Below are 25,493 nucleotides of genomic sequence, written 5' to 3'. Positions count from 1 at the left end.
TATCCAGGAAAAATACAAAGGTTTGTATTACAAAACATCACTAAACTCATATTAAAAAGACAGTCATACCTTGTGTGGAGTCTACCTTATTCCACCCACGGCAACGGGAGTCAGTATCGATTTTAGGAGGGCGAGAGCGGGTGGCTATGACATCTGTCGATTTAGGTATCCTATAGAACAACAGATCCACCCTAAAAAGGGGCCCGATCTAATAACACGAAGGGGAACGAGTCTTTTATCCAATTTTCAAAGGGATGAGTGCTACATAGGTAGCCTATAGTACATATGAGGGTTGAGATTATTAACATGAGGGTCCGACGGTTTTGTTTACGAATTTCCACAGAGTAATAAAACAGATACAGATTAATTTTTCCACCGAATTAGATGAGTTACGGAAAAATACTACTGTCTTCTTTCCTAATATTACAGATACAAAAGTCTATGGGGAAGAGTATCTATTCCTCAATCATTAAAAAGGAATTTTGAAGAATTTTTCTAAGAAGAAGTAATAGAAGTTTTCTTTGGACTAAGAATAAGCTGTCTACAAAATTTCAGTATAAAAGACAGAGAATTCAATTCCGATTGCTCACAAACATGAGCGAAGGGTGGAACGTTTATTTAATTTCGTATACCTAGGAACTCTATAGAACATGATTCACCCTACAGGGGAGCCAGACAGGCGAGGGGTACTTTTTAATAATACCTCAAAGGGAAATCTATAGAAACACAGATGCTATAGCTGCGTTGAATAGGGAGACTAGGGTTTTGCCTCTTTATAATATGCGTCCATGTGCATAATGAAAAATATTTAGCAGCCAAAGGATGAACAAGCGGTTTTAAAATAATACTGAGAAGATGGTTTAGTAAGACTGGAGAATATCTTGATTTAATCTCCAGTTGAACAAAGGGTCTCGAACGTTATCTACAATTATTTGTCAAAAATTCTGAGTATCTTTCTCAAGTAAACAGGAAACTGAGAAGATTCAGAAAATATGATAAGATTTTCCTCTCTATGTTGTATACAAGGAAAATTCTAATCATTACATTTTTAATAGCCAATTAGAATTGCAAATTCGATATAAGATTCTAATAAGCCTACACGTGAAACTTCTCAACATTGGGAACATCAAACATTCAATACAAAAGCGCTAAGTCCCCTTGACCTTGTACAAGGTGAAACGAGCCAAATCGATAGCGAGGGGAGCCAGTTGCCAGGGACACGGGCGAACCAACCCACCTACCTAACGGTAAAGATCCTCACACCACGCGGGGAGGCTAAATAATAACTCCAAGGTAAACGGCTTACTTAGACTTCTCCAGATTTAATGAATATGGGGAGCTGCCATGGCTACTGTATATGGTATCCTGACACGTGTAGAGGGATACGAGGAAAACCTTCTGTTGTATGTCTGTCACATTTCGCATGACTAGTGCTGGTTTCTTAAGGTAAAAAATCATGAATTCCATATTAATTACAATTATTTTTGGGCGAAAGTAGTCATCTAAGCCTGTCTTAAAAGTCAGAGATGAAACAGAACTTGTAATCCGTATGGATAAAACTATTTTTGAATGCGAAATAAGTAAAAACAGATCTTAGAGAATATAGCAAGTGGCATTCTATAGTCTCTGCCTACCCTCAAGAGATGAAAAGGTAAAACATAATCATTGCCAACCTCCCACACAGGCAAGCCGGGTGGGCGGTCTAGCCCATTGCTCTCGATGCGATATCGATTGGATGCAGATGCGCAATGCAGATGCGCTCTGGAATAATCCCCATCCCAACTCCTATAACTCTAGCGAATATGTGGCCATAACACTGAAAAAGAGTATTTCCTAGCACAAAATTTGAATAATAGCAATTCGAAAATGCAAACCCCATATATCATTTTTTAACTATATAACCAACACACGCCATTCGCATATTCCTTCAACAAATAGCAAACAAATATACAAGACATACTTACAAAATAATGACACGAAACAATCAAATAACACTTAGATCACCCAAAAACTGGATTATAGTCTTTCGCGAACATAAGTAAGAAAAAACAATATATTTATTATACCGGTAGTGACAGCGCGCTTTGAACCGACATAGGCCGTGAGTAGTGATGTACTAACGTGCCGCGCCCAGGTCACCTAGCTAGAACCCTGTATTGATCGACTGCACTCCGCGCATCGGCGCAATGCATCCGGGACGCGACCTCCTACCACCGCGGCACCGGTTAACTATCCTCGGCATAGCGGTCCGATTGAAAAGGAAATATTTTCCTACCTCTTCCAGAAGATATTTTCTGACCCATTATTTATGCAGTTAACAACATCAACTAAACATATCAAAACTTGCCGGGAACTCTAAGATTAAAAGACACTCCACGCGACGCTGAGCCCTACAGCGCACTACACCTACGCACTAGCCGGACATGACCGAACATGCTCCGTACTCTCATCTCGACGCGATATCGATTTAATTGCAGATGCGCAATGCAGGTGCGTCATCAAATGCAACCCATCCCACCGACTCCATCTTTAACAACACGTTACTATCTGACGACAAAGAACCGTCTATCACGATGAATATCGAGTATAAGAGCTGCCCAGCGACGTATTGTACCCACATGAAGAATAAAGCCAAAAATAAATGCGAGGGATGTTTTCGTCTAAGTCTACCATCATCAATACTTTAACTAATGTGAAACGAAAGTATTCTAATGAGATACCAAAACATTGAGAAATACTTACAAAACAATAACTCGACACAATGAACTCGCACTTAGATCACTCAGACACTGGCTTGCTGTCCTTCGCGGATGTAAGTAAGAAAGAACTATCAAATTATTAATATCAGTAGCGACAGCGCGCTATGAACTGGCTCAGGCCGCGAGTAGTGATGTACTAACGTGCCGCGCCCAGGGCGTCTAGCTAGTGACCTGCATCGATCGACTGCACTACGCGCATCGCCGCGGCGCATACGGAGATGTATCCCCTACTACCGGTCAACTATCCTCGACATGGCGGCGCGATTCTGTACGAAGAATATTAAAACTTCTATGCAGTTTCAAGAGTGCTGTATTAATTCTTGATTTGAACCAAGCTGTTTCAAACCAATTCTTCTTCCATCTACAACATAAAAATCACGAAACAAACTATGCAATTTTGCAAGACCAAGGCTGCCTAATGGCGTCGCGCACTACACCTCTGTTTCTACGCTCTAGACGGACATGACCGGACATGCTCCGTGCCCTCATCTCGATGCGATATCGATTTGGTTGCAGATGCGCAATGCAGTTGCGTATTTCAATTACACCAATGCTACTGCTTCGATAGTATCTGACCACTAAAAGCCACCTAAGACGATAGCTCTGAATATCTAGCACAAAAGCTGTCCAAAGATGAATTGTACCCATACAAAGAGTTGAGCCTACAAATGTACTTGCAAAAATACTTACAAAATAATAACTCGACACAATGAACTTGCACTTAGATCACTCAGACACTGGCTTACTGTCCTTCGCGGATGTAAGTGAGAAAGAACTATCAAATTATCAATATCGGTAGCGACAGCGCGCTATGAACCGACTCAGCCCGCGAGTAGTGATGTACTAACGTGCCGCGCCCAGGGCGTCTAGGTAGAAGCCCTATATTGATCGACTGCACTCCGCGCATCGGCACAATGCATCCGGGACACGTCCCCTACTACCGGTCAACTATTCTCGACATGGCGGCGTGATTCTACCCGAAGTATTTCAAAACGGTTATATTTTTCAGAAAATATGAAATATCTCACTATTTTAACATAGCCGTATAAAACATCGACAACGACATATTATTATATTACGTTACGCCGGGCCCCGCCGCGCACAACATATACGCACTAGCCAGACATGACCGGACATGCTCCGTACTCTCATCTCGATGCGATATCGATTAGATTGCAGATGCGCAATGCAGGTGCGTCATCAAATAGAACCAATCACAAAAATAATTATAACTACACAACATCAAATCACGATAGGCATCGAACGGTCGAAGTAAACGAAATAAAAATGAATGCCCATATCCCTTGGCAGGTGCCTGGTGTAAGACGGATAAGTAAAATTACGTACCTAATTTCTATTAATATTCGAACCAAAACGATCCTTCAACTGACACCTTTTTGCATATTGCCATTATCACGCAAATGTAGAAAAGACAGATCGAAAATGGTAGAAAATCTTCGAGACATACTTACAAGATATTAACTCGACACAATGAACTCGCACTTAGATCACTAAGACACTAGCTTACTGTAACAGATTTAAGTATTTTATTATACCGGAAGCGATAGCCCGCTATAAACCGACTCAGCCCGCGAGTAATGATGTACTAACGTGCCGCGCCCAGGGCGTCTAGCTAGTGACCTGCATCGATCGACTGCACTACGCGCATCGCCGCGGCGCATACGGAGATGCATCCCCTACTACCGGCTAACTATCCTCGACATGGCGGCGCGATTCTATACGAAGAATATTAAAACTTTTATACAGTTTCAAGAGTGCTGTATTAATTCTTGATTTGAACCAAGCTGTTTCAAATCAATTCTTCTTCCATCTACAACATAAAAATCACGAAACAAACTATGCAATGTTGCAAGACCAAGGCTGCCTGATGGCGTCGCGCACTACACCTCTGTATCTACGCTCTAGACGGACATGACCGGACATGGTCCGTGCTCTCATCTCGATGCGATATCGATTTGGTTGCAGATGCGCAATGCAGTTGCGTATTTCAATTACACCAATGATACTGCTTCGATAGTATCTGACCACTAAAAGCCGCCTAAGACGGTAGCTCTGACTATCCAGCACAAAAGCTGTCCAAAGATAAATTGTACCCATACAAAGAGTTGAGCCTACAAATGTACTTGCAAAAATACTTACAAAATAAAAACTCGACACAATGAACTCGCACTTAGATCACTCAGACACTGGCTTACTGTCCTTCGCGGATGTAAGTGAGAAAGAACTATCAAATTATTAATATCAGTAGCGACAGCGCGCTATGAACCGCCTCAGCCCGCGAGTAGTGATGTACTAACGTGCCGCGCCCAGGGCGTCTAGCTAGAGACCTGCATTGATCGATTGCACTACGCGCATCGGCGCAAGGCACCCGGGACATATCCCCTACTACCGGCTAACTATCCTCGACATGGCGGCACGATACTATAGGCAGAATACTAAACCTTCTGTACAGTTTCAAGAGTGCTGTATTAATTCATGATTTGAACCAAGCCGTTTCAAACAAATTCTTCTTCCATCCACAACATAAAAATCACGGAACAAACTAGGAAATGTTGCAAGACAGACGCTGCCTAATGGCGTCGCGCACTACACCTCTGTATCTACGCTCTAGACGGACATGATCGAACATGCTCCGTGCTCTCATCTCGATGCGATATCGATTTGATTGCAGATGCGCAATGCAGGTGCGTCATCAAATGCAACCCATCGCACTGATTCCATCCCTAACGACGCGTTACCATCTGACGACAAAGAACCGTCTATCACGATGAATATCGAGTATAAGAGCTGCCCAGCGACGTATTGTACCCACATGAAGAATAAAGCCAAAAATATATGCGAGGGATGTTTTCGTCTAAGTCTACCATCATCAATACTTTAACTAATGTGAAACGAAAGTATTCTAATGAGATACCAAAACATTGAGAAATACTTACAAAACAATAACTCGACACAATGAACTCGCACTTAGATCACTCAGACACTGGCTTGCTGTCCTTCGCGAATGTAAGTGAGAAAGAACTATCAAATTATGAATACCGGTAGCGACAGCGCGCTATGAACCGACTCAGCCCGCGAGTAATGATGTACTAATGTGCCGCGCCCAGGACGTCTAGGTAGAGACCTGTATTGATCGACTGCACTCCGCGCATCGGCGCAATGCACCCGGGACATATCCCCTACTACCGGCTAACTATCCTCGAAATGGCAGCACGATACTATAGGCAGAATATTAAACCTTCTATACGATTTCAAGAGTGCTCTATTAATTCATGATTTGAACCAAGCTGTTTCAAACCAATTCTTCTTCCATCTACAACATAAAAATCACGCAACGAACTAGGAAATGTTGCAAGACCAAGGCTGCCTAATGGCGTCGCGCACTACACCTCTGTACCTACGCTCTAGACGGACATGACCGAACATGCTCCGTGCCCTCATCTCGATGCGATATCGATTTGGTTGCAGATGCGCAATGCAGCTGCGTATTTTAATTACACCAATGCCACTGCTTCGATAATATCTGACCACTAAAAGCCGCCTAAGACGATAGCTGTAAATATCTAGCACAAAAGCAGCCCAAGGATGAATTGTACCCATACAAAGAGTTGAGCCTACAAATGTACTTGCAAAAATACTTACAAAATAAAAACTCGACACAATGAACTCGCACTTAGATCACTCAGACACTGGCTTGCTGTCCTTCGCGGATGTAAGTAAGAAAGAACTATCAAATTATGAATACCGGTAGCGACAGCGCGCTATGAACCGACTCAGCCCGCGAGTAGTGATGTACTAACGTGCCGCGCCCAGGGCGTCTAGCTAGAGACCTGCATTGATCGACTGCACTACGCGCATCGCCGCGGCGCATACGGAAGTGCATCCCCTACTACCGACTAACTATCCTCGACATGGCGGCGCGATTCTATACGAAGAATATTAAAACTTCTATACGGTTTCAAGAGTGCTGTATTAATTCATAATATGAACTAAGCCGTTTCAAACAAATTCTTATTCTGTCTACGCACGCATAAAAATCACGGCACAAACTAGGAAATATTGCAAGACCAAGGCTGCCTAATGGCGTCGCGCACTACACCTTTGTATCTGCGCTCTAGACGGACATGACCGAACATGCTCCGTGCTCTCATCTCGATGCGATATCGATTTGGTTGCAGATGCGCAATGCAGCTGCGTATTTTGATTACACCAATGCCACTGCTTCAATAGTATCTGACCACTAAAAACCGCCTAAGACGATAGCTCTGAATATCTAGCACAAAAGCTGCTCAAGAATGAATTGTTCCCATCAATCCATCAACCAATGTAAACCAAAAATATGTAAATAAGCTATTAAATCTACAAGACACACTTACAATATAAAAACTCGACACAATGAATTCGCACTTAGATCACTCAGACACTGGCTTACTGTCCTTCGCGGATGTAAGTGAGAAAGAACTATCAAATTATGAATACCGGTAGCGACAGCGCGCTATGAACCGACCCAGGCCGCGAGTAGTGATGTACTAACGTGCCGCGCCCAGGTCGCCTAGGTAGAGCCCTATATTGATCGACTGCACTACGCGCATCGCCGCGGCGCATACGGAGATGCATCCCCTACTACCGGCTAACTATCCTCGACATGGTGGCTCGATTTTACATGAAATATATCGGAATTACTACCCTATTTGAAGAGTGATTTATGGACTCATTATTTGGACAAATCCGTTTTAACACAAAAATTATTTCTATACATAACATAAAATCACATGGCCAACTAGGAAATGTTGCAAGACAACCTGGTCTGAACCCGCTGCGCACTTCACCTACGCACTAGACGGACATGACCGAACATGCTCTGTACTCTCATCTCGACGCGATATCGATTTAATTGCAGATGCGCAGTGCAGGTGCGTCATCAAATGCAACCCATCCCACCGACTCCATCTTTAACGACGCGTTACTATCTGACGACAAAGAACCGTCTATCACGATGAATATCGAGTATAAGAGCTGCCCAGCGACGTATTGTACCCACATGAAGAATAAAGCCAAAAATAAATGCGAGGGATGTTTTCGCCGAAGTCTACCATTATCAATTCTTTAACTAATTTGAAACAAATATATTCTAATGAGATACCAAAACATTGAGAAATACTCACAAAATATGTAATAACTCGACACAATGAACTCGCACTTAGATCACTCAGACACTGGCTTACTGTCCTTCGCGGATGTAAGTGAGAAAGAACTATCAAATTATGAATACCGGTAGCGACAGCGCGCTATGAACCGCCTCAGGCCGCGAGTAATGATGTACTAACGTGCCGCGCCCAGGGCGTCTAGCTAGAGACCTGCATTGATCGACTGCACTACGCGCATCGCCGCGGCGCATACGGAGATGCATCCCCTACTACCGGTCAACTATCCTCGACATGGCGGCGCGTTACTACAACGGATAAATGTATGCGAAAAAAGTTTCTGCCCAAGCCTACCGTCATCAATCGTTAAAAAAATGTACAACAAAAGTATTTAAATAAGCCATATAGTCTTCAAGACTTACTTACAAAATAAGAACACGACACAATGAACTCGCGCGTGGATCACTCAGACACTAACTTATTGTTCTTTGCGGATGTAGTAAGTAAGAAAGAACTATCAATCATTAATATCGTAATGAGCGCGTGCTATGAACCGACTCAGCCCGCGGGTAGAGATGTACTAACGTGCCGCGCCCAGGACGTCTAGCTAGAGACCTGCATTGATCGACTGCACTACGCGCATCGCCGCGGCGCATACGGAAAATGCATCCCCTACTACCGGTCAACTATCCTCGACAGGGCGGTGCGATTCTACATGAAATATATCGGAATAAGTATCCTATTTTTAGTGTGATTTATGAACCTATATCTGGAGAAAGCCGTTATAAAACTAAGATTTCGTCTATAACATAAAATCACATGGCGAACTAGGAAATGTTGCAAGACTACCCGTTCCGCGTGGCGCCGCGCGCTACATCTACGCACTATAGCCGGACATGACCGGACATGCTTCGTACTCTCATCTCGATGCGATATCGATTTGATAGCAGATGCGCAGTGCAGGTGCGTCGCCAAATGCAATATATCTGAGCGAAAATTGTATCTACATTTATCCTATCCAATTTTAAGAGAGCTTTATTGATTTATGATTAGAGCCAAGACGTTTATAACACATTCTGTTTCTATCTACTGTAGGTGCGTATATAAGTGTAGCTCATTACACCGATTCTGCCTATACACAGGACGCGACTCTATAATGATATTCACAAAATGTCCCAACTAAACACGAAACCGCCTCAGACAATGACTATGGACCTCTAGCACCTAACTCGCCTAGTGTTAATTAATACTTAAAATTCGACGCTAATGTAAGCAACAACCATCTTTCGTATATGTCTAAAATCACAAATAATTAAGATAGCCTCTCGAGAACCAAACTGAAGTATCCGTATATGCGAAACAGACTTTAAGTCATACTTACAAAATAATAACACGACTCTATTAGCACACTCAGAACTAACTACACTCTTTCACATATGTAAGTATGTACAACATCGGTATTGACAGCGCGCTATGTACCGACTCAGCCCGCGAGTAACAATGTAACAACGCGCCGCGCCCAGGACGTCTAGCCAGAGACCTGTAGTAATCGACTGCACTCCGCGCATCGCCGCAGCGCATTGATCGATTGCACTCTGCGCATCCCTAACTACCAGTCTATTTTAAACGACATGGCGATAAAAGGTGACAAATACCGAATTACTGCACAAGATTCCGAACATAATAACAGTAATTTAGCTACTGATCACTGAAAATATATATCTACTCAATATACAGCCTGCCAAATATTTCTATCGGAAGTAACGCTCAGATCAAGACAAAGTGCTTCTATAGATATCGCAAGATTCAAAATCTTTTTATATTGCACTAAGTTAGCATAGGCGCAATCGGAGACGTAACTCATGCAAATGGCGCACAGCCTGAAGTTTCCAGACAAAATATTATTCCTTCGACTAAGTACCAAACGTGAAAGACAATAACGGAAGTATGCTACGAATATTAGGTACGTACCAAGCATTACCAAATACGTCGTCTTCTTCTATTGACTATTTTCATCAATCACCACTATGTACGTTCCTACTTTCAATCACCACTCACACTCACTATTAAGTCTAAGTTCAATCACAGCAATAAAAGTCCCGAAGGCTCACTTCTTACTCGAAAAATAAAGAATCACGATAAAAAGTTTCTAAATAATCTTGGAAAGTTTATTTCTAACTCAAACACGAATGAGGCAGTAATTATCTCCGCGGGAAAAAATCCGAGAATATCTAAAAGAAACGAACAATTCACCGGTAATATCAAATGCAAGTGCATTTCCCATTTTAATCTCATATTTAATAATTGCGTTAAACTATCTATGATCCGACTCGGTTCGCGAGTAACGACGTACTAACGCGCCGCGCCCAGGTCGTCTAGTTCCAGATCTGTATTGATCGAATGCACTCCGCGCATCGGCGCACTGCATCCGGACCGCATCCCCTACTACCGGTCAACTATTCTCGACAGGGTAGCGCGATATCACAATTGATATATCACAATGGCTATCTCCCTTCAAGAAATGATAAAGCGAAGTCTTTAACTAAAACGATTTAAAACTACGCCTGGTAGAGACAACTCTTTCGTCTATTTATGACATTCTAAACTATTATGTTAAAAGGCACTCCGCGCCCGTCACGCACTACACCTGCAGACTCCACCGACATTGCCGGACATGCTCGGTACTTTCATCTCGATGCGATATCGATTTGATTGCAGATGCGCAATGCAGCTGCGCGATCAGTTGCAACCCACCCCACTAATTCTGGATATAGCGATACTAATTCAGGCCTATAAAATTCTAGCAAAAATCACGCCCAAGGATAGACCATAAATTAATAATGTAAGAAAAAAGTTTCACAGCCAGATCAGCCATCACCAATCTTTCATCTGACATCCTTCAACATACATCACACTGTCACACATCATCAGACGAATGAATTTGAAAAACTTAAACTAATACTTACATATTAATAAGACGACACAAGAAACCCTCTAAAATCACAAACTTGTCATTGTCTTTCGCGGATGTAAGTTAAAATATACTATCAGTTAATAATATCGGTAGTGACAGCGCGCTATGAACCGACTCAGCCCGCGAGTAATGATGTACTAACGTGCCGCGCCCAGGGCGTCTAACTAGAGACCTGCATTGATCGACTGCACTCCGCGCATCACCGCGGCGCATACGGAGATGCATCCCCTACTACCGGTCAACTATCCTCGATAGGGTGGCGCGATACTACAGACTTATCGAAATGGCGACCTCCCTACAAAAAATATTTAACTGAGGTTGTAACTACTATACTTAATAAAGCCGCGACTTGAAGATTCAGCCGTCTATTCACGACATTTCAAACTATTATTATATTACAATTCCATCCGCTCCGCGCCTCGCCGCGCGCTACACCTACGCACTAGCCGGACATGACCGGACATGCTCCATACTCTCATCTCGATGCGATATCGATTAGATTGCAGATGCGCAATGCAGTTGCGTCATCAAATGCAACCCATCCCACAGATTCTTAACACAGATAAGTATACTAACTGACGCCTATGAAGTCCTAGCAGAAAAAGTGCCCGTTGATAGATTGTGCCGTAAGCAAATCCAAAATAATGTACCTATGTTTAAGACGTTCTCCGGCTTCAACCACCAATCATTCAACCATCAATCAGCATTCATCCACATTGATCTCACTGTCACACAACATAAATCGGAAGTATTTGAATAAGGAGAAAAGCTTGTACTCACATATTAATAAGATGACACTATAAACACACTTAAATCACAAACTAGTTATTGTCTTTCGCGGATGTAAGTCAAAAAGTACTTTGAATTATTAATATCGGTGGCGACAGCGCGCTATAGACCGACTCAGGCCGCGAGTAGTGATGTACTAACGTGCCGCGCCCAGGGCGTCTAGCTAGAGCCCTATATTGATCGACTGCACTACGCGCATCGCCGCGGCGCATACGCAGATGCATCCCCTACTACCGGCTAACTATCCTCGACAGGGCGGCGTGATTACTATACGACATTAATCCCACAATTAATTAATGTAAGTACTCATTTTGCTAAGCACTTCGCGTAGTCGTAGTATAAGGCCCACACACAGTGCATGAACAATTTGATATGATTATAGACACGCATATTAGTATTTTAAGTTCAGTTATTGATTCAGCGCGATATTTCAAAACTCAACAATTGGTTTGCAAGACTATCAAGAAAAATAAAATTCAACAATTTGATATATTAATCGCCACAATTTATAGAAGGAATTCTATTCAAATTCCTTTTATTGTCATTCATACAAGTGATAACTATATCATTAAGGTTATATCGCGGATGTCGAAATCTTTCCTACGATTTATACAAGTAGCTGACACCACGGACAGTTTTTCAGACAAATCTCAATGGGCCATCATACGAAAAAGACGATAACTAGTATTAAGCATTACCTAGAGAAATCGTCGTCTTCTACTGAGTATCGTCACTGGACAGCACAATGTCACCACTCGCATCCACCCCTCACTTTCACTAACAAGTCTTAGTTCAATCGCAAATCGTTCACAACTAGCTTATGTCCGAGAATTCACTTCCTTTTCACTAATAAGTAATCACTGCCTGTTTCTACGGAATAAATTTTTAAGGTTTATTTCTAACTCTAACTCGAACGAAGCGGTAATTGTCTCTGCGGGATATAGATCGAACATATCCAACATCAGCGAACAAGTTTTGGGTAGTCTCATAAACAAGTACATTTCCCATTTAAATATCATATTGACTTCCTGCGTCAAACGCGCTATGAACCGACACCGCCCGCGAGTAGTGATGTACTAACGTGCCGCGCCCAGGTCGTCTAGCTAGAGACCTGCATTGATCGACTGCACTACGCGCATCGCCGCGGCGCATACGGAGATGCATCCCCTACTACCGGCTAACTATCCTCGATAGCGCGTTACTATAAGAGATTTATAAACATGGCGACTTCCCTTCAAAAAATATTTAACTGAGGTTGTAACTACGACTTTATAAAGCCGCGACTTGAAGATACAACCGTCTAATCACGACATTTAAAACTATTATTGTATAACAATTTCATTCGCGCCGCGCCGCGCCGCGCGCTACACCTACGCACTAGCCGGACATGATCGGACATGCTCCGTAATCTCATCTCGATGCGATATCGATTAGATTGCAGATGCGCACTGCAGCTGCGTCATCAAATGTAACCCATCCCACAGATAGACTAACTGAAGCCTATGAAGTCCTAGCACAAAACGTGCCCGTTGATAGATTGTACCGTAAGCTAAACCAAAACAATGTACCTATGTCTGAGATGTTTTTCGTAATCATTCAATTAACATCCATCCACATCAACCCTACTGTCACACAACATTAAACTGGCATATTAGAATAACCAAGAAAAGTAATTTATACTCACATTTTAATAAGATGACACTATTAACTCACTCAAATCACAAACTAGTTATTGTCTTTCACGGATGTAAGTCAAAAAGTACTATCAATGTATAATATCGGTAGCGACAGCGCGCTGTGAACCGACACCGCCCGCGATTAGAGATGTACTAACGTGCCGCGCCCAGGGCGTCTAGCTAGAGACCTGCATTGATCGACTGCACTACGCGCATCACCGCGGCGCATACGGAGATGCATCCCCTACTACCGGTCAACTATCCTCGACATGGCGGCCTGAGTCTACATGAAATATACGTGGAAATAAATATCCACATGGAATTCAATACAATATAAGTACATAAGTTATTGATATAGAAGGACTGTGACAAGAAAGTGCCATGTAATAATTTTCAACATAATCATATCCAAAGCAAAGACATTACCTAATAGCATCGACTTCTTCCACGGACTATTCTCACCCGGACAGCACAGCGTCAACCACCGCTCACATTCACAGATATATCTTTGTTCAATCACACACATTTTACAAGTTTAAATCCGAAAGGTTCACTCTCGACACTTTAAAAAATAGTTAAATAGTCAAATGTTCCTCAATAAATTTCTAAGATTTATTTCTAACTCAAAGACAAAAGAAGCAGTAATTACTTCCGCGGGATATATACCGAGAATATCTAACATCAGCGAACAATTCATGGGCAATCGCCAAAATAAATGCACCGCCCAAGTAAACTTCATATTGAAGGACTGCTTTTGACCGATCTAAGTACCGCCGCAGTCCGCAAGTAATGATGAACTAACCGCCCGCACTCAGGTCGTCTAGGTCCAGACCTGTATTGATCGACTGCACCCTGTGCGCATCGGCGCAGCGCGACCGAAGGCGCATCTCCTACTTCCTACGCGATGCTAATAGCCTAAGATCGCCGCAAGATGTCTACGTTCATCTTCCGAAACGGAAAAGGGCTGCCCCATTATTTTATCTATTAATTAATAAAAGATTACATTTATATTTTTCCGAAAATGTTATTTAGAGCTATCTATGATAGGTCTATCTGCAGATAGATTTTTCAAAGAGAAACGACTGTCGTCTACGATTCGCTAACCCCAGGATATTTTTATACTTATACGGAATACAAATTAACATAAATTAAGAGAAACATATTTTACAGCAATAAATATACGTAATAATAAAATACACAAAAAGTCCTACGCACAGCCACACAGCTCATGTTCTGATTACTGATATCGTTCTTTATAAGAAGATCAGTATGGAACTTTAGACAAGGAAACAAAGGAATATACTTAAACAAATTAATAACATAGTATGGAAAAATCCGAATCTATTTTAACACATAATGTTTCACGAAAACCGGCCCGTGTCGTTTTTTACAGAGATTATTCTTAGAAGAATTACCAATTTTTGGCAAACAATAGGTTTGCTCCGGTATCTTTTAAAGATACGAAAAAAAATTGTAAGCGTATTAAAATCAATGACATTTTTATTGACATTAAACGATGACAATATAAATACAAACGATATTATCTCTCATAGAACCAAATTGTATAAAGCTTTAATTCGCTTTCAGTATGGTCACATCTACAGTTTCGGATTTTCTCATACGATAAAAAAAATGTATATGCCAATTATAAAATAAAAACCAATCATAAAAAAAAACATTAATGACAAGAATATTTTTATGGTTTTATTATATTTTTCTTTAGCTAAATTGAAATTTTGAAAAATATTTCTTGTGCAATATTTCTTTGTATCCTTCACTATCGAAAGGATTTCGAGAACATTCGATAAAGCAACAAAGAACGCTAAGGCATCTGTCGCAATAGAATAATGCGCATCATGATGAAAATCTCAGATCTATTAGGTACGCACCTTCCCCTTGCTCCGACAACTGCACGCACTCCATTCAACTGGACTTCAGCTCACATACAAAAAAAACACCTCACTCTAACACAAACTAGCCAATTTGAACTATCACTATATTGCTCACACTATATCTCTATAATGAAGAAATAATTTTTGTCACTGCAGATCCATAAATAAAACTCGTCCTATGTCCCGAATAAAGGATTAATGTAAAGACTCTTTTGTAGAATAGAATGAAAAGCTATAGTGTCGCCGCAATACTAACTAGATACTGACGCATACTTGGTCTGACTCAGAACTCCGAGAACCCCTATCGTATCGATTTCTAGCACCCGCTTTGCGCATTACGCCTGCGCCTTGAAGACACATGATAAGGTCACGAGACATGTATACTTTAGTTTGACTTTTTTTGCCAGGTGGTAGTATTGCAAAGCCATATAAAAATTAATTAACAGGTACGTAGTATTTTAATCTTATGAATCAGATTTTGTTGTTATTTTCTTTTTGCCAAATCCTCTTTTGATTTACATTTTTGTTTAAATTCATGTTCACATTGCATTTCTCAGGGCATGTTATTTCAACAAGAATAATATAATAAAATAACGTTATTGACAATTAATAAAAAAAAGTTTCTTTCTTTCAAACATAACATAAAACATGTTTTAACGAGACAAATGTATTATGACTAATATGAGATTATGAATATAGCCCTTGTTATGTAACAATAATTGTCAAAAGTTCTTCCCATACTATTCTACGCTGCATCGATATTATGCGTAATAAGCCACGCCAAATTAGTAACAGCACTAACAGCTGAATAGCAGCGTTAAAATTGAGAATTTAAATAAAAGAAAAGAAAAATAAACTCAAGTATTTTAGGCTCTAAGCTTAGTTCTTTTCATAAGCGCGAGTAACACATCAAATTAAAAGGTTTTCGATATGAAAATTCGATTATTGATGCCATTGGGGTTTCATAAAAAAGTTACTGTATTTTTTTTTATACATAATTTTGTCCACTAAAATATATTTTTAGAGTTCATGGTCCAATTTGAAATGATCCTACAAAAGCATAATCCGAATTCACGTCGAATAATACGAAGAGATCTGAGCATCTCACACATTACGTACATGGTAGTAATAGGTACAATATTTTCAAGTTCGATTTCTCTCTTCAACCTCAATTCAGATGATCTTCCATGATTTCATGATGTAATGCATACCGAACGCAATTTCGGATAGAGTCGTTTGTAAACGATTTTATCCGAAAAAGCGCTAAGAATGCCGTCGGTGATCGTCGTCCACGAATGATGTGAAGTTACGTGACAGTTCTGATCTTGAAGCGTGTCCTAATAAAAAAAATAATAAACAAATTCTGACATTTTCAATGATTTTGATACTAACAAAAGAGGTTTTGGCAATTGAAATTATTTAATTAATTATTATATTTTAATTATTTAAATTAAAAAAAATACTATCATCTGCCTGAGTTTGCAAAAAAACCTGTCCTCTTTCTAATCTCTCACCCAGTAAATATCAAGTAAATCAGTTAAAGAATTCAGCGTCTCCGTGCTTTACAGGGCAATTTTAGGCCCAATGCAAAGAAGTTTCTCAATAAAAGGTCTATTAATTACCAACAGAATTTAGTGATAGTACCAACCACCCATCCATGATAGAAGGATGAGAACCACAAAGTATCTGATAGAACTGTTCTTCTTTGGCTAACATTTTTTGTAATTAAATTATAAGTCGCCCTTAACCTATTATTTTTCCACTATTCCTAATCTAGCTTGATTGTTAAAAATATTGTCCATATTATATTTTAGTCATAGGCCTAATGCAATGTAAGTTATGATAATCTCAATAAGTAAGAATTGTACTACAAAATAAATTTATTAATGTCTTCAATTAACATTAAGTGTTTTGATTGCAAGTGCTAGAAATATCGATACATATTTAAAGTAGAATCATTCTAAATTGCATCCACTAACGTATAGTATCAAAGATACTAACACGCGCTTCCCGTATAGGGAAGGTGGACTAAGTCCATTGACAGGTATTTAGGGATATGCCCTGCAAAACCTAGGATGCGTGCAATGTGCTCCTAGGTTTTGCAGGCACTGACGTGCGGCAGTCGCGGACCCGAGGTGCTGCGCCGTACCCCTACCACCCGACGCGTCGCATCCCTACCCCTAGCAAGCGTCGCGCCGCGCATGCGTGGCCCCGCCTCCTATCATTGCGCGATCGAGATAGGCTATAGGCGACAAACTAAATACTATGTGGTGGTTTCTAGAACCTTCTTAAGGTGGCGTGTAAACGTTTCCTAATTTCCTATTTCAACTACTAATAAAAAAAAACGTATGACAGACAAAAATGACAAGTAATACCTACAATTTTAGATTCCCCAATATTAGTATATCTTACACGTTAAACAAATAACACACCTATTTTAGATTGATAGAAGAGTAACGCATATGGTCATAGATATAAAATAAAACTGCTTTCAAGTTTCTCTAGGGATATTTTACACGCTGCCGTTAAGAGTCATGAGCTCAACCTATGCATAATGATTCCAATACTCAAAAGGTCGAAAAAACTGAACGCGCTCTGAAATGATTTTGCGTAATAAAGGTCTAAAATAATATAGTACATTTTAAATATTGTGTGTGTAATTGTTGCGCTGTCGACGGTGTTTCTGACTGCTGATCATGAGGTCTTAGGTTCGACTCTCGGGTCGAGCAAAGAATTATTGGTCTTTTCAAATTTAGATTAAAACGTAAACGTAAATAGCGATTGGCTCGCCCTCTGATGCATGATGGACAAACATTGTTAATGGCAAAACGTAGATATATTTTATTCACTACTGCTTACACCTTCGTGTATAACAGGCGTGATATTATGTATGTGACTACAATAACTCTGAGAACATGTACCACTATTAGTATTTGTAATATGAACAATAAGTCCACGATTCGAGACACAATCAATGTGTATATCAGATAAAATAGATTATGTAGAACATAAGTATGCAGTCGGAAACTATAATATAAAACGGCAATAACAAACATAGAACTTCATGTAGTGCTATGATTAGACGCTCATTAAAACAGGAATATTTACAGATATAAGTCTTAATAAAACCGGAAGTCTCGACTAACGTCAGCCATTCTTGGTGACTTTTTTTAATTTAATTGATTATTTTAATCATTAATTCGGAACTAGCGCTCATAAGCATTGCTTTGGGCAGAGAATAAGTTATATAAATACTGACATGTGTTCCCATTATAAGGAAGCGGAACTAAGTCCAGAGCTAAGTGTTTTGGAACTGGTATGCATAGTTTTGCGTGCACCTCGCCGCAAAACCATGCAACCAGTGCCGTACGGCAGTCGCCGCTCGCAGAGCTTGACGCGCGCCCCCACCACGCGACGCGACACCGCACATGCGCGATCTCGCGACATTAGGCCGCGTTTTCACTAACGTTCACCTTGCCTATATTAAACTATATATTTGCAATATTCCTCTCATATTGACTAACTAAAATCATTATTTTACCTACTACTGGGTAAGCGAAAGTGAACCACAAGAACAAATAATTTTTTTGCTGCAAAAATATTGTGTAAGTACCTAATTATACTGTTGTTAATAAAAACATTTATAATACGCGATATTAATTTTCAGGATAAAATAACGAAATGTTGACGTTTATCACATAAAAAGGAAGCTGGCGGCATTATTGAAAATAACAAAAAAGAAAACACGCAGTAAGAATTGAGGTGTAGACAATCACGCATCTCCCATTATCAGGAAGCGGAACTAAGTCCAGAGCTAAGTGTTTTGGAACTGGTATGCATAGTTTTGCGTGCACCTCGCCGCAAAACCATGCAACCAGTGACGTACGGCAGTCGCCGCTCGCGGAGCTTGACGCGCGCCCCCACCACGCGACGCCGCGCATGCGTGATCGTGTCGACTTCAGCCTACGTTTCTACTAACCCCCGCGCAAAGAAGTCAAACGGAGCAATTCTTTATATTACAAATAAACGTGTAAAGTTTAATACCAAATTTTTACCTAAAAACTTTGTATAAACCAAAGTTTAAGGTTATCTCGGTTACAAAATTCATTGCATTAATCAGTAAACAGTTATAGCGACACTCTTTACCTAAGAGAATGGCTACTGTCTCTAGAAAATTTTAAGCGTATTTAATTTTAGAAACCGCCACGTACGTATCCTTCGCTTCAATAATAATAAATTGAAATTAATTCCAATATTCAGAACATATCGATATAATTGCAAAAATAATTGATAGAATATATGATCATTACTTTGCAGTTACCAGGTGTCTTTTTTAGCCAACTATGCCACATTTCAATCAAAAAACGAATGTTAGACTTTATGACAAAATTAAAATGAACGCGAAATGGAAAGTCCCACAAAGAATATGCGCGCATCTATCATTATTAGAAAGTGGATCTAAGTCCAGTGCTAAGTGTTTTGGAACTGGTATGCATAGTTTTGCGTGCACCTCGCCGCAAAACCATGCAACCAGTGCCGTGCGGCAGTCGCCGCTCGCGGAGCTTGACGCGAGCCCCCACCACGCGACGCCACGCATGCGTGATCGCGTCACATTAGGCTGGGTTTCCACTAATGTAACATTTGCCTACATAAAAAGTAAGTGTATTTGCAATATAACTCTCCATTCAATTAACTAAAATTATTATTTTACCTGCTGCAGGGTAATCGAACTAAAATGACAAATTATTTTTGTGTGTAAAAAATAATAAAAAATCTCATAGAATGAGAGCTGGCGGCATTATTTTTTTAAACAAAAAAAACACGCAGTACGAAATAAGGTGTAGATAATCACGCATTTCCTATTATCAGGATGCAGGACTAAGTCCAGAGCTAAGTGTTTTGGAACTGGTATGCATAGTTTTGCGTGCACCTCGCCGCAAAACCATGCAACCAGTGCCGTACGGCAGTCGCAGCTCGCGGAGCTTGACGCGCGCCCCCACCACGCGACGCCGCGCATGCGTGACGGCGTCCGTCCTCCATTTTACGCCCCGGCTCGGATTAAGACAAGACTTTGAAATTTATCATAATGGAATCATTATACATAATACGAGAACAATTGAGCACCTATACATTCTATACAACCTAACGAGATCAAGATTTATGATAAAACCTACTTACATGATGTTCTGTCAGTACTGGATTATTCACTTGCACGACCGAGTTTATTGTTCAATTTTGTATTCACGGTAAAAGTTCTCACGGTATTTTTGTTAACGATCTCTGAATCTGTTACCGAAAGCCTCGTTTTTAAAAAGAGGTATAACAACTACCACTATTATATAACTTTCACACCACTGCACTATAATGATAGCAAACTGTATTTATTATATGAACAGCACTTGTTAAACTCAAAGAGGCTTTGGCTACAGAAGTAAAGAGTACTATCACAGTGACCGGGAGCTGACACGCGCGCGTCCCGTCAGCTACTACCTAGATCTAGGCGTTCAGCCGGGCTCAGTGCTCCCCGTATTGATCGGCTGCAGTCAACTGCAGTATGCGCGGACATGCGCTTTGCGACGCACTGTCACCCACCCCACAATTTTACTTCGATGAGTAATGGCCACGCTGATTGGCAGAAATTAATAAATTATGCATTATTGTGTTAAAAAAAGTCATGTCTATTTAAATCTCACGAGAGATATAGGGAGCGTAATAGTATTTTTACTAGATTAAGTATTTGTTCTACATTAATTGAATTCTAAAACTAAATCAAAATTTATCTCAATCTTACTCTGTTTTTTTTTTCATTCTTTTCTATCTCCCACACTCTATCTCTTATTCCTTGACTCTCTATCTTTCTCTGCTGATCTGTCAATCTCTCTGTATCTTATTCCCGTTGCCTATCATTCTTTAAAGACTTTTCTCACTCTATCTGACTCTCACGTGTTCTATCTTTCTTACATAATCTGTTATCCTTTTTGCCCTATACCTCTGACATTCTCGATCTCTCTTACACGGTCTGTCTCTCAATATTTATCTGACTCACTCTGTTTTATCTCTCATTCTTTCTCTATCTCTCTCACTGCCTCTATTTCATACTTTGTCTATCTCTCTGACTATCTGTCTCTCATCCTGTCTCAATCTTTCTCACTATCTTTCTCTCTCACAGTCTATCTCTCATTCTTTATCTGTCTCTCTTACTTTCTGTCTCTCATCCTGTCTCAATCTTTCTCACTGTCTATCTCTCATTCTTTATCTATCTCTCTGACTATCTATCTCTCTGACTATCTGTCTCTCATTCTGTCTCAATCTCTCTCTCTGTCAATCTCTCTCACTGTCTATCTCTCATTCTTTATCTATCTCTCTGACTATCTGTCTCTCATTCTGTCTCAATCTCTCTCTCTGTCTATCTCTCTCACTGTCTATCTCTCATTCTTTATCTATCTCTCTTACTTTCTGTCTCTAATTCTGTCTCAATCTCTCTCACTGTCTATCTCTCATTCTTTATCTATCTCTCTGACTATCTGTCTCTCATTCTGTCTCAATCTCTCTCTCTGTCTATCTCTCTCACTGTCTATCTCTCATTCTTTATCTATCTCTCTTACTTTCTGTCTCTCATTCTGTCTCAATCTCTCTCACCGTTTATCTCTCATTCTTTATCTATCTCTCTTACTTTCTGTCTCTCTCACTGTCTATCTCTCATTCTTTATCTATCTCTCTTACTTTCTGTCTCTCATTCTGTCTCAATCTCTCTCTCTGTCTATCTCTCTCACTGTCTATCTCTCATTCTTTATCTATCTCTCTGACTATCTGTCTCTCATTCTGTCTCAATCTCTCTCTCTGTCTATCTCTCTCACTGTCTATCTCTCATTCTTTATCTATCTGTCTCTCATTCTGTCTCAATCTCTCTGTCTATCTCTCATTCTTTATCTATCTCTCTTACTTTCTGTCTCTCATCCTGTCTCAATCTCTCTCACTGTCTTTCTCTCATTCTTTATCTATCTCTCTTACTATCTGTCTCTCATCCTGTCTCAATCTCTCTCTCTGTCTATCTCTCATTCTTTATCTGTCTCTCATCCTGTATCAATCTCTCTCTCTGTCTATCTCTCTCACTGTCTATCTCTCATTCTTTATCGGTCTCTCTTACTATCTGTCTCTCATTCTGTCTCAATCTCTCTCACTGTCTTTCTCTCATTATTTATCTATCTCTCTGACTATCTGTCTCTCATTCTGTCTCAATCTCTCTCTCTGTCTATCTCTCTCACTGTCTATCTCTCATTCTTTATCGGTCTCTCTTAATTTCTGTCTCTCATTCTGTCTCAATCTCTCTCACTGTCTTTCTCTCATTCTTTATCTATCTCTCTTACTATCTGTCTCTCATTCTGTCTCAATCTCTCTCACTGTCTTTCTCTCATTATTTATCTATCTCTCTGACTATCTGTCTCTCATTCTGTCTCAATCTCTCTCTCTGTCTATCTCTCTCACTGTCTATCTCTCATTCTTTATCGGTCTCTCTTAATTTCTGTCTCTCATCCTGTCTCAATCTCTCTCACTGTCTTTCTCTCATTCTTTATCTATCTCTCTTACTATCTGTCTCTCATCCTGTCTCAATCTCTCTCACTGTCTTTCTCTCATTCTTTATCTGTCTCTCTTACTTTCTGTCTCTCATCCTGTATCAATCTCTCTCTCTGTCTATCTCTCATTCTTTATCTGTCTCTCTTACTATCTGTCTCTCATCCTGTCTCAATCTCTCTCACTGTCTTTCTCTCATTCTTTATCTGTCTCTCTTACTTTCTGTCTCTCATCCTGTATCAATCTCTCTCTCTGTCTATCTCTCTCACTGTCTATCTCTCATTCTTTATCTGTCTCTCTTACTATCTGTCTCTCATTCTGTCTCAATCTCTCTCACTGTCTTTCTCTTATTCTTTATCTATCTCTCTGACTATCTGTCTCTCATTCTGTCTCATTCTGTCTCAATCTCTCTCTCTCTGTCTATCTCTCTCACTGTCTATCTCTCATTCTTTATCGGTCTCTCTTAATTTCTGTCTCTCATTCTGTCTCAATCTCTCTCACTGTCTTTCTCTCATTCTTTATCTATCTCTCTTACTATCTGTCTCTCATCCTGTCTCAATCTCTCTCACTGTCTTTCTCTCATTCTTTATCTATCTCTCTTACTATCTGTCTCTCATTCTGTCTCAATCTCTCTCACTGTCTATCTCTCTTACTTTCTGTCTCTCATCCTGTCTCAATCTCTCTCACTGTCTTTCTCTCATTCTTTATCTATCTCTCTTACTATCTGTCTCTCATCCTGTCTCAATCTCTCTCTCTGTCTATCTCTCATTCTTTATCTGTCTCTCATCCTGTATCAATCTCTCTCTCTGTCTATCTCTCTCACTGTCTATCTCTCATTCTTTATCGGTCTCTCTTACTATCTGTCTCTCATTCTGTCTCAATCTCTCTCACTGTCTTTCTCTCATTATTTATCTATCTCTCTGACTATCTGTCTCTCATTCTGTCTCAATCTCTCTCTCTGTCTATCTCTCTCACTGTCTATCTCTCATTCTTTATCGGTCTCTCTTAATTTCTGTCTCTCATTCTTTATCTATCTCTCTTACTTTCTGTCTCTCATTCTGTCTCAATCTCTCTCACTGTCTTTCTCTCATTCTTTATCTATCTCTCTTACTATCTGTCTCTCATTCTGTCTCAATCTCTCTCACTGTCTTTCTCTCATTATTTATCTATCTCTCTGACTATCTGTCTCTCTCTCTGTCTATCTCTCTCACTGTCTATCTCTCATTCTTTATCGGTCTCTCTTAATTTCTGTCTCTCATCCTGTCTCAATCTCTCTCACTGTCTTTCTCTCATTCTTTATCTGTCTCTCTTACTTTCTGTCTCTCATCCTGTATCAATCTCTCTCTCTGTCTATCTCTCTCACTGTCTATCTCTCATTCTTTATCTGTCTCTCTTACTATCTGTCTCTCATTCTGTCTCAATCTCTCTCACTGTCTTTCTCTTATTCTTTATCTATCTCTCTGACTATCTGTCTCTCATTCTTTATCTATCTCTCTTACTATCTGTCTCTCATTCTGTCTCAATCTCTCTCACTGTCTATCTCTCATTCTTTATCGGTCTCTCTTAATTTCTGTCTCTCATTCTGTCTCAATCTCTCTCACTGTCTTTCTCTCATTCTTTATCTATCTCTCTTACTATCTGTCTCTCATCCTGTCTCAATCTCTCTCACTGTCTTTCTCTCATTCTTTATCTAACTCTCTTACTTTCTGTCTCTCATCCTGTCTCAATCTCTCTCTCTGTCTATCTCTCTCTCTCTGTCTATCTCTCTCACTGTCTATCTCTCATTCTTTATCTATCTCTCTTACTATCTGTCTCTCATTCTGTCTCAATCTCTCTCACTGTCTTTCTCTCATTCTTTATCTGTCTCTCTTACTTTCTGTCTCTCATCCTGTATCAATCTCTCTCTCTGTCTATCTCTCTCACTGTCTATCTCTCATTCTTTATCTGTCTCTCTTACTATCTGTCTCTCATTCTGTCTCAATCTCTCTCACTGTCTTTCTCTTATTCTTTATCTATCTCTCTGACTATCTGTCTCTCATTCTGTCTCATTCTGTCTCAATCTCTCTCTCTCTGTCTATCTCTCTCACTGTCTATCTCTCATTCTTTATCTATCTCTCTTACTTTCTGTCTCTCATTCTGTCTCAATCTCTCTCACTGTCTATCTCTCATTCTTTATCTATCTCTCTTACTTTCTGTCTCTCATTCTGTCTCAATCTCTCTCACTGTCTATCTCTCATTCTTTATCTATCTCTCTGACTATATGTCGCTCATTCTGTCTCAATCTCTCTCTGTCTATCTCTCTCACTGTCTATCTTTCATTCTTTATCTACCTCTCTTACTTTCTGTCTCTCATTCTGTCTCAATCTCTCTCACTGTTTATCTCTCATTCTGTCTCAATCTCTCTCACTGTCTATCTCTCATTCTTTATCTATCTCTCTTACTTTCTGTCTCTCATTCTGTCTCAATCTCTCTCACTGTCTATCTCTCATTCTTTATCTGTCTCTCTTACTTTCTGTCTCTCATTCTGTCTCAATCTCTCTCACTGTCTATCTCTCATTCTTTATCTATCTCACTTACTTTCTGTCTCTCATCCTGTATCAATCTCTCTCTCTGTCAATCTCTCTCACTGTTTATCTCTCATTCTGTCTCAATCTCTCTCACTGTCT

General features: G+C 40.2%; 1 protein-coding gene across 24 annotated transcripts in view; it reads right to left on the bottom strand.

The window, feature by feature from the left end:
• Blos2 (biogenesis of lysosome-related organelles complex 1 subunit 2) overlaps positions 1 to 25,493 on the bottom strand; it is a 112,372-nt gene that overhangs the window by 34,186 nt on the left and 52,693 nt on the right. The window contains exons 1-2 of one of the 24 annotated variants that reach the window (XM_076135400.1): positions 20,434 to 21,787; positions 15,253 to 15,379 (exon numbers count right to left, since the gene is read on the bottom strand). The exons of 10 other annotated variants lie outside the window; for them this stretch is intronic. In XM_076135400.1, the coding sequence (XP_075991515.1) occupies positions 15,253 to 15,286 (34 nt within the window). In that variant the 5' untranslated portion in view covers positions 15,287 to 15,379; positions 20,434 to 21,787. 13 more of the 24 variants (XM_076135407.1, XM_076135397.1, XM_076135410.1 and 10 more) reach the window with 13 other exon arrangements.

This window comes from Anticarsia gemmatalis, chromosome Z, assembly GCF_050436995.1.
Source record: "Anticarsia gemmatalis isolate Benzon Research Colony breed Stoneville strain chromosome Z, ilAntGemm2 primary, whole genome shotgun sequence".
NCBI classification, from domain to species: Eukaryota; Metazoa; Arthropoda; class Insecta; order Lepidoptera; family Erebidae; genus Anticarsia; species Anticarsia gemmatalis.
The sequence above is the reverse complement of the archived record's forward strand: the minus strand, read 5'-3'. Positions and strand labels throughout refer to the sequence as shown.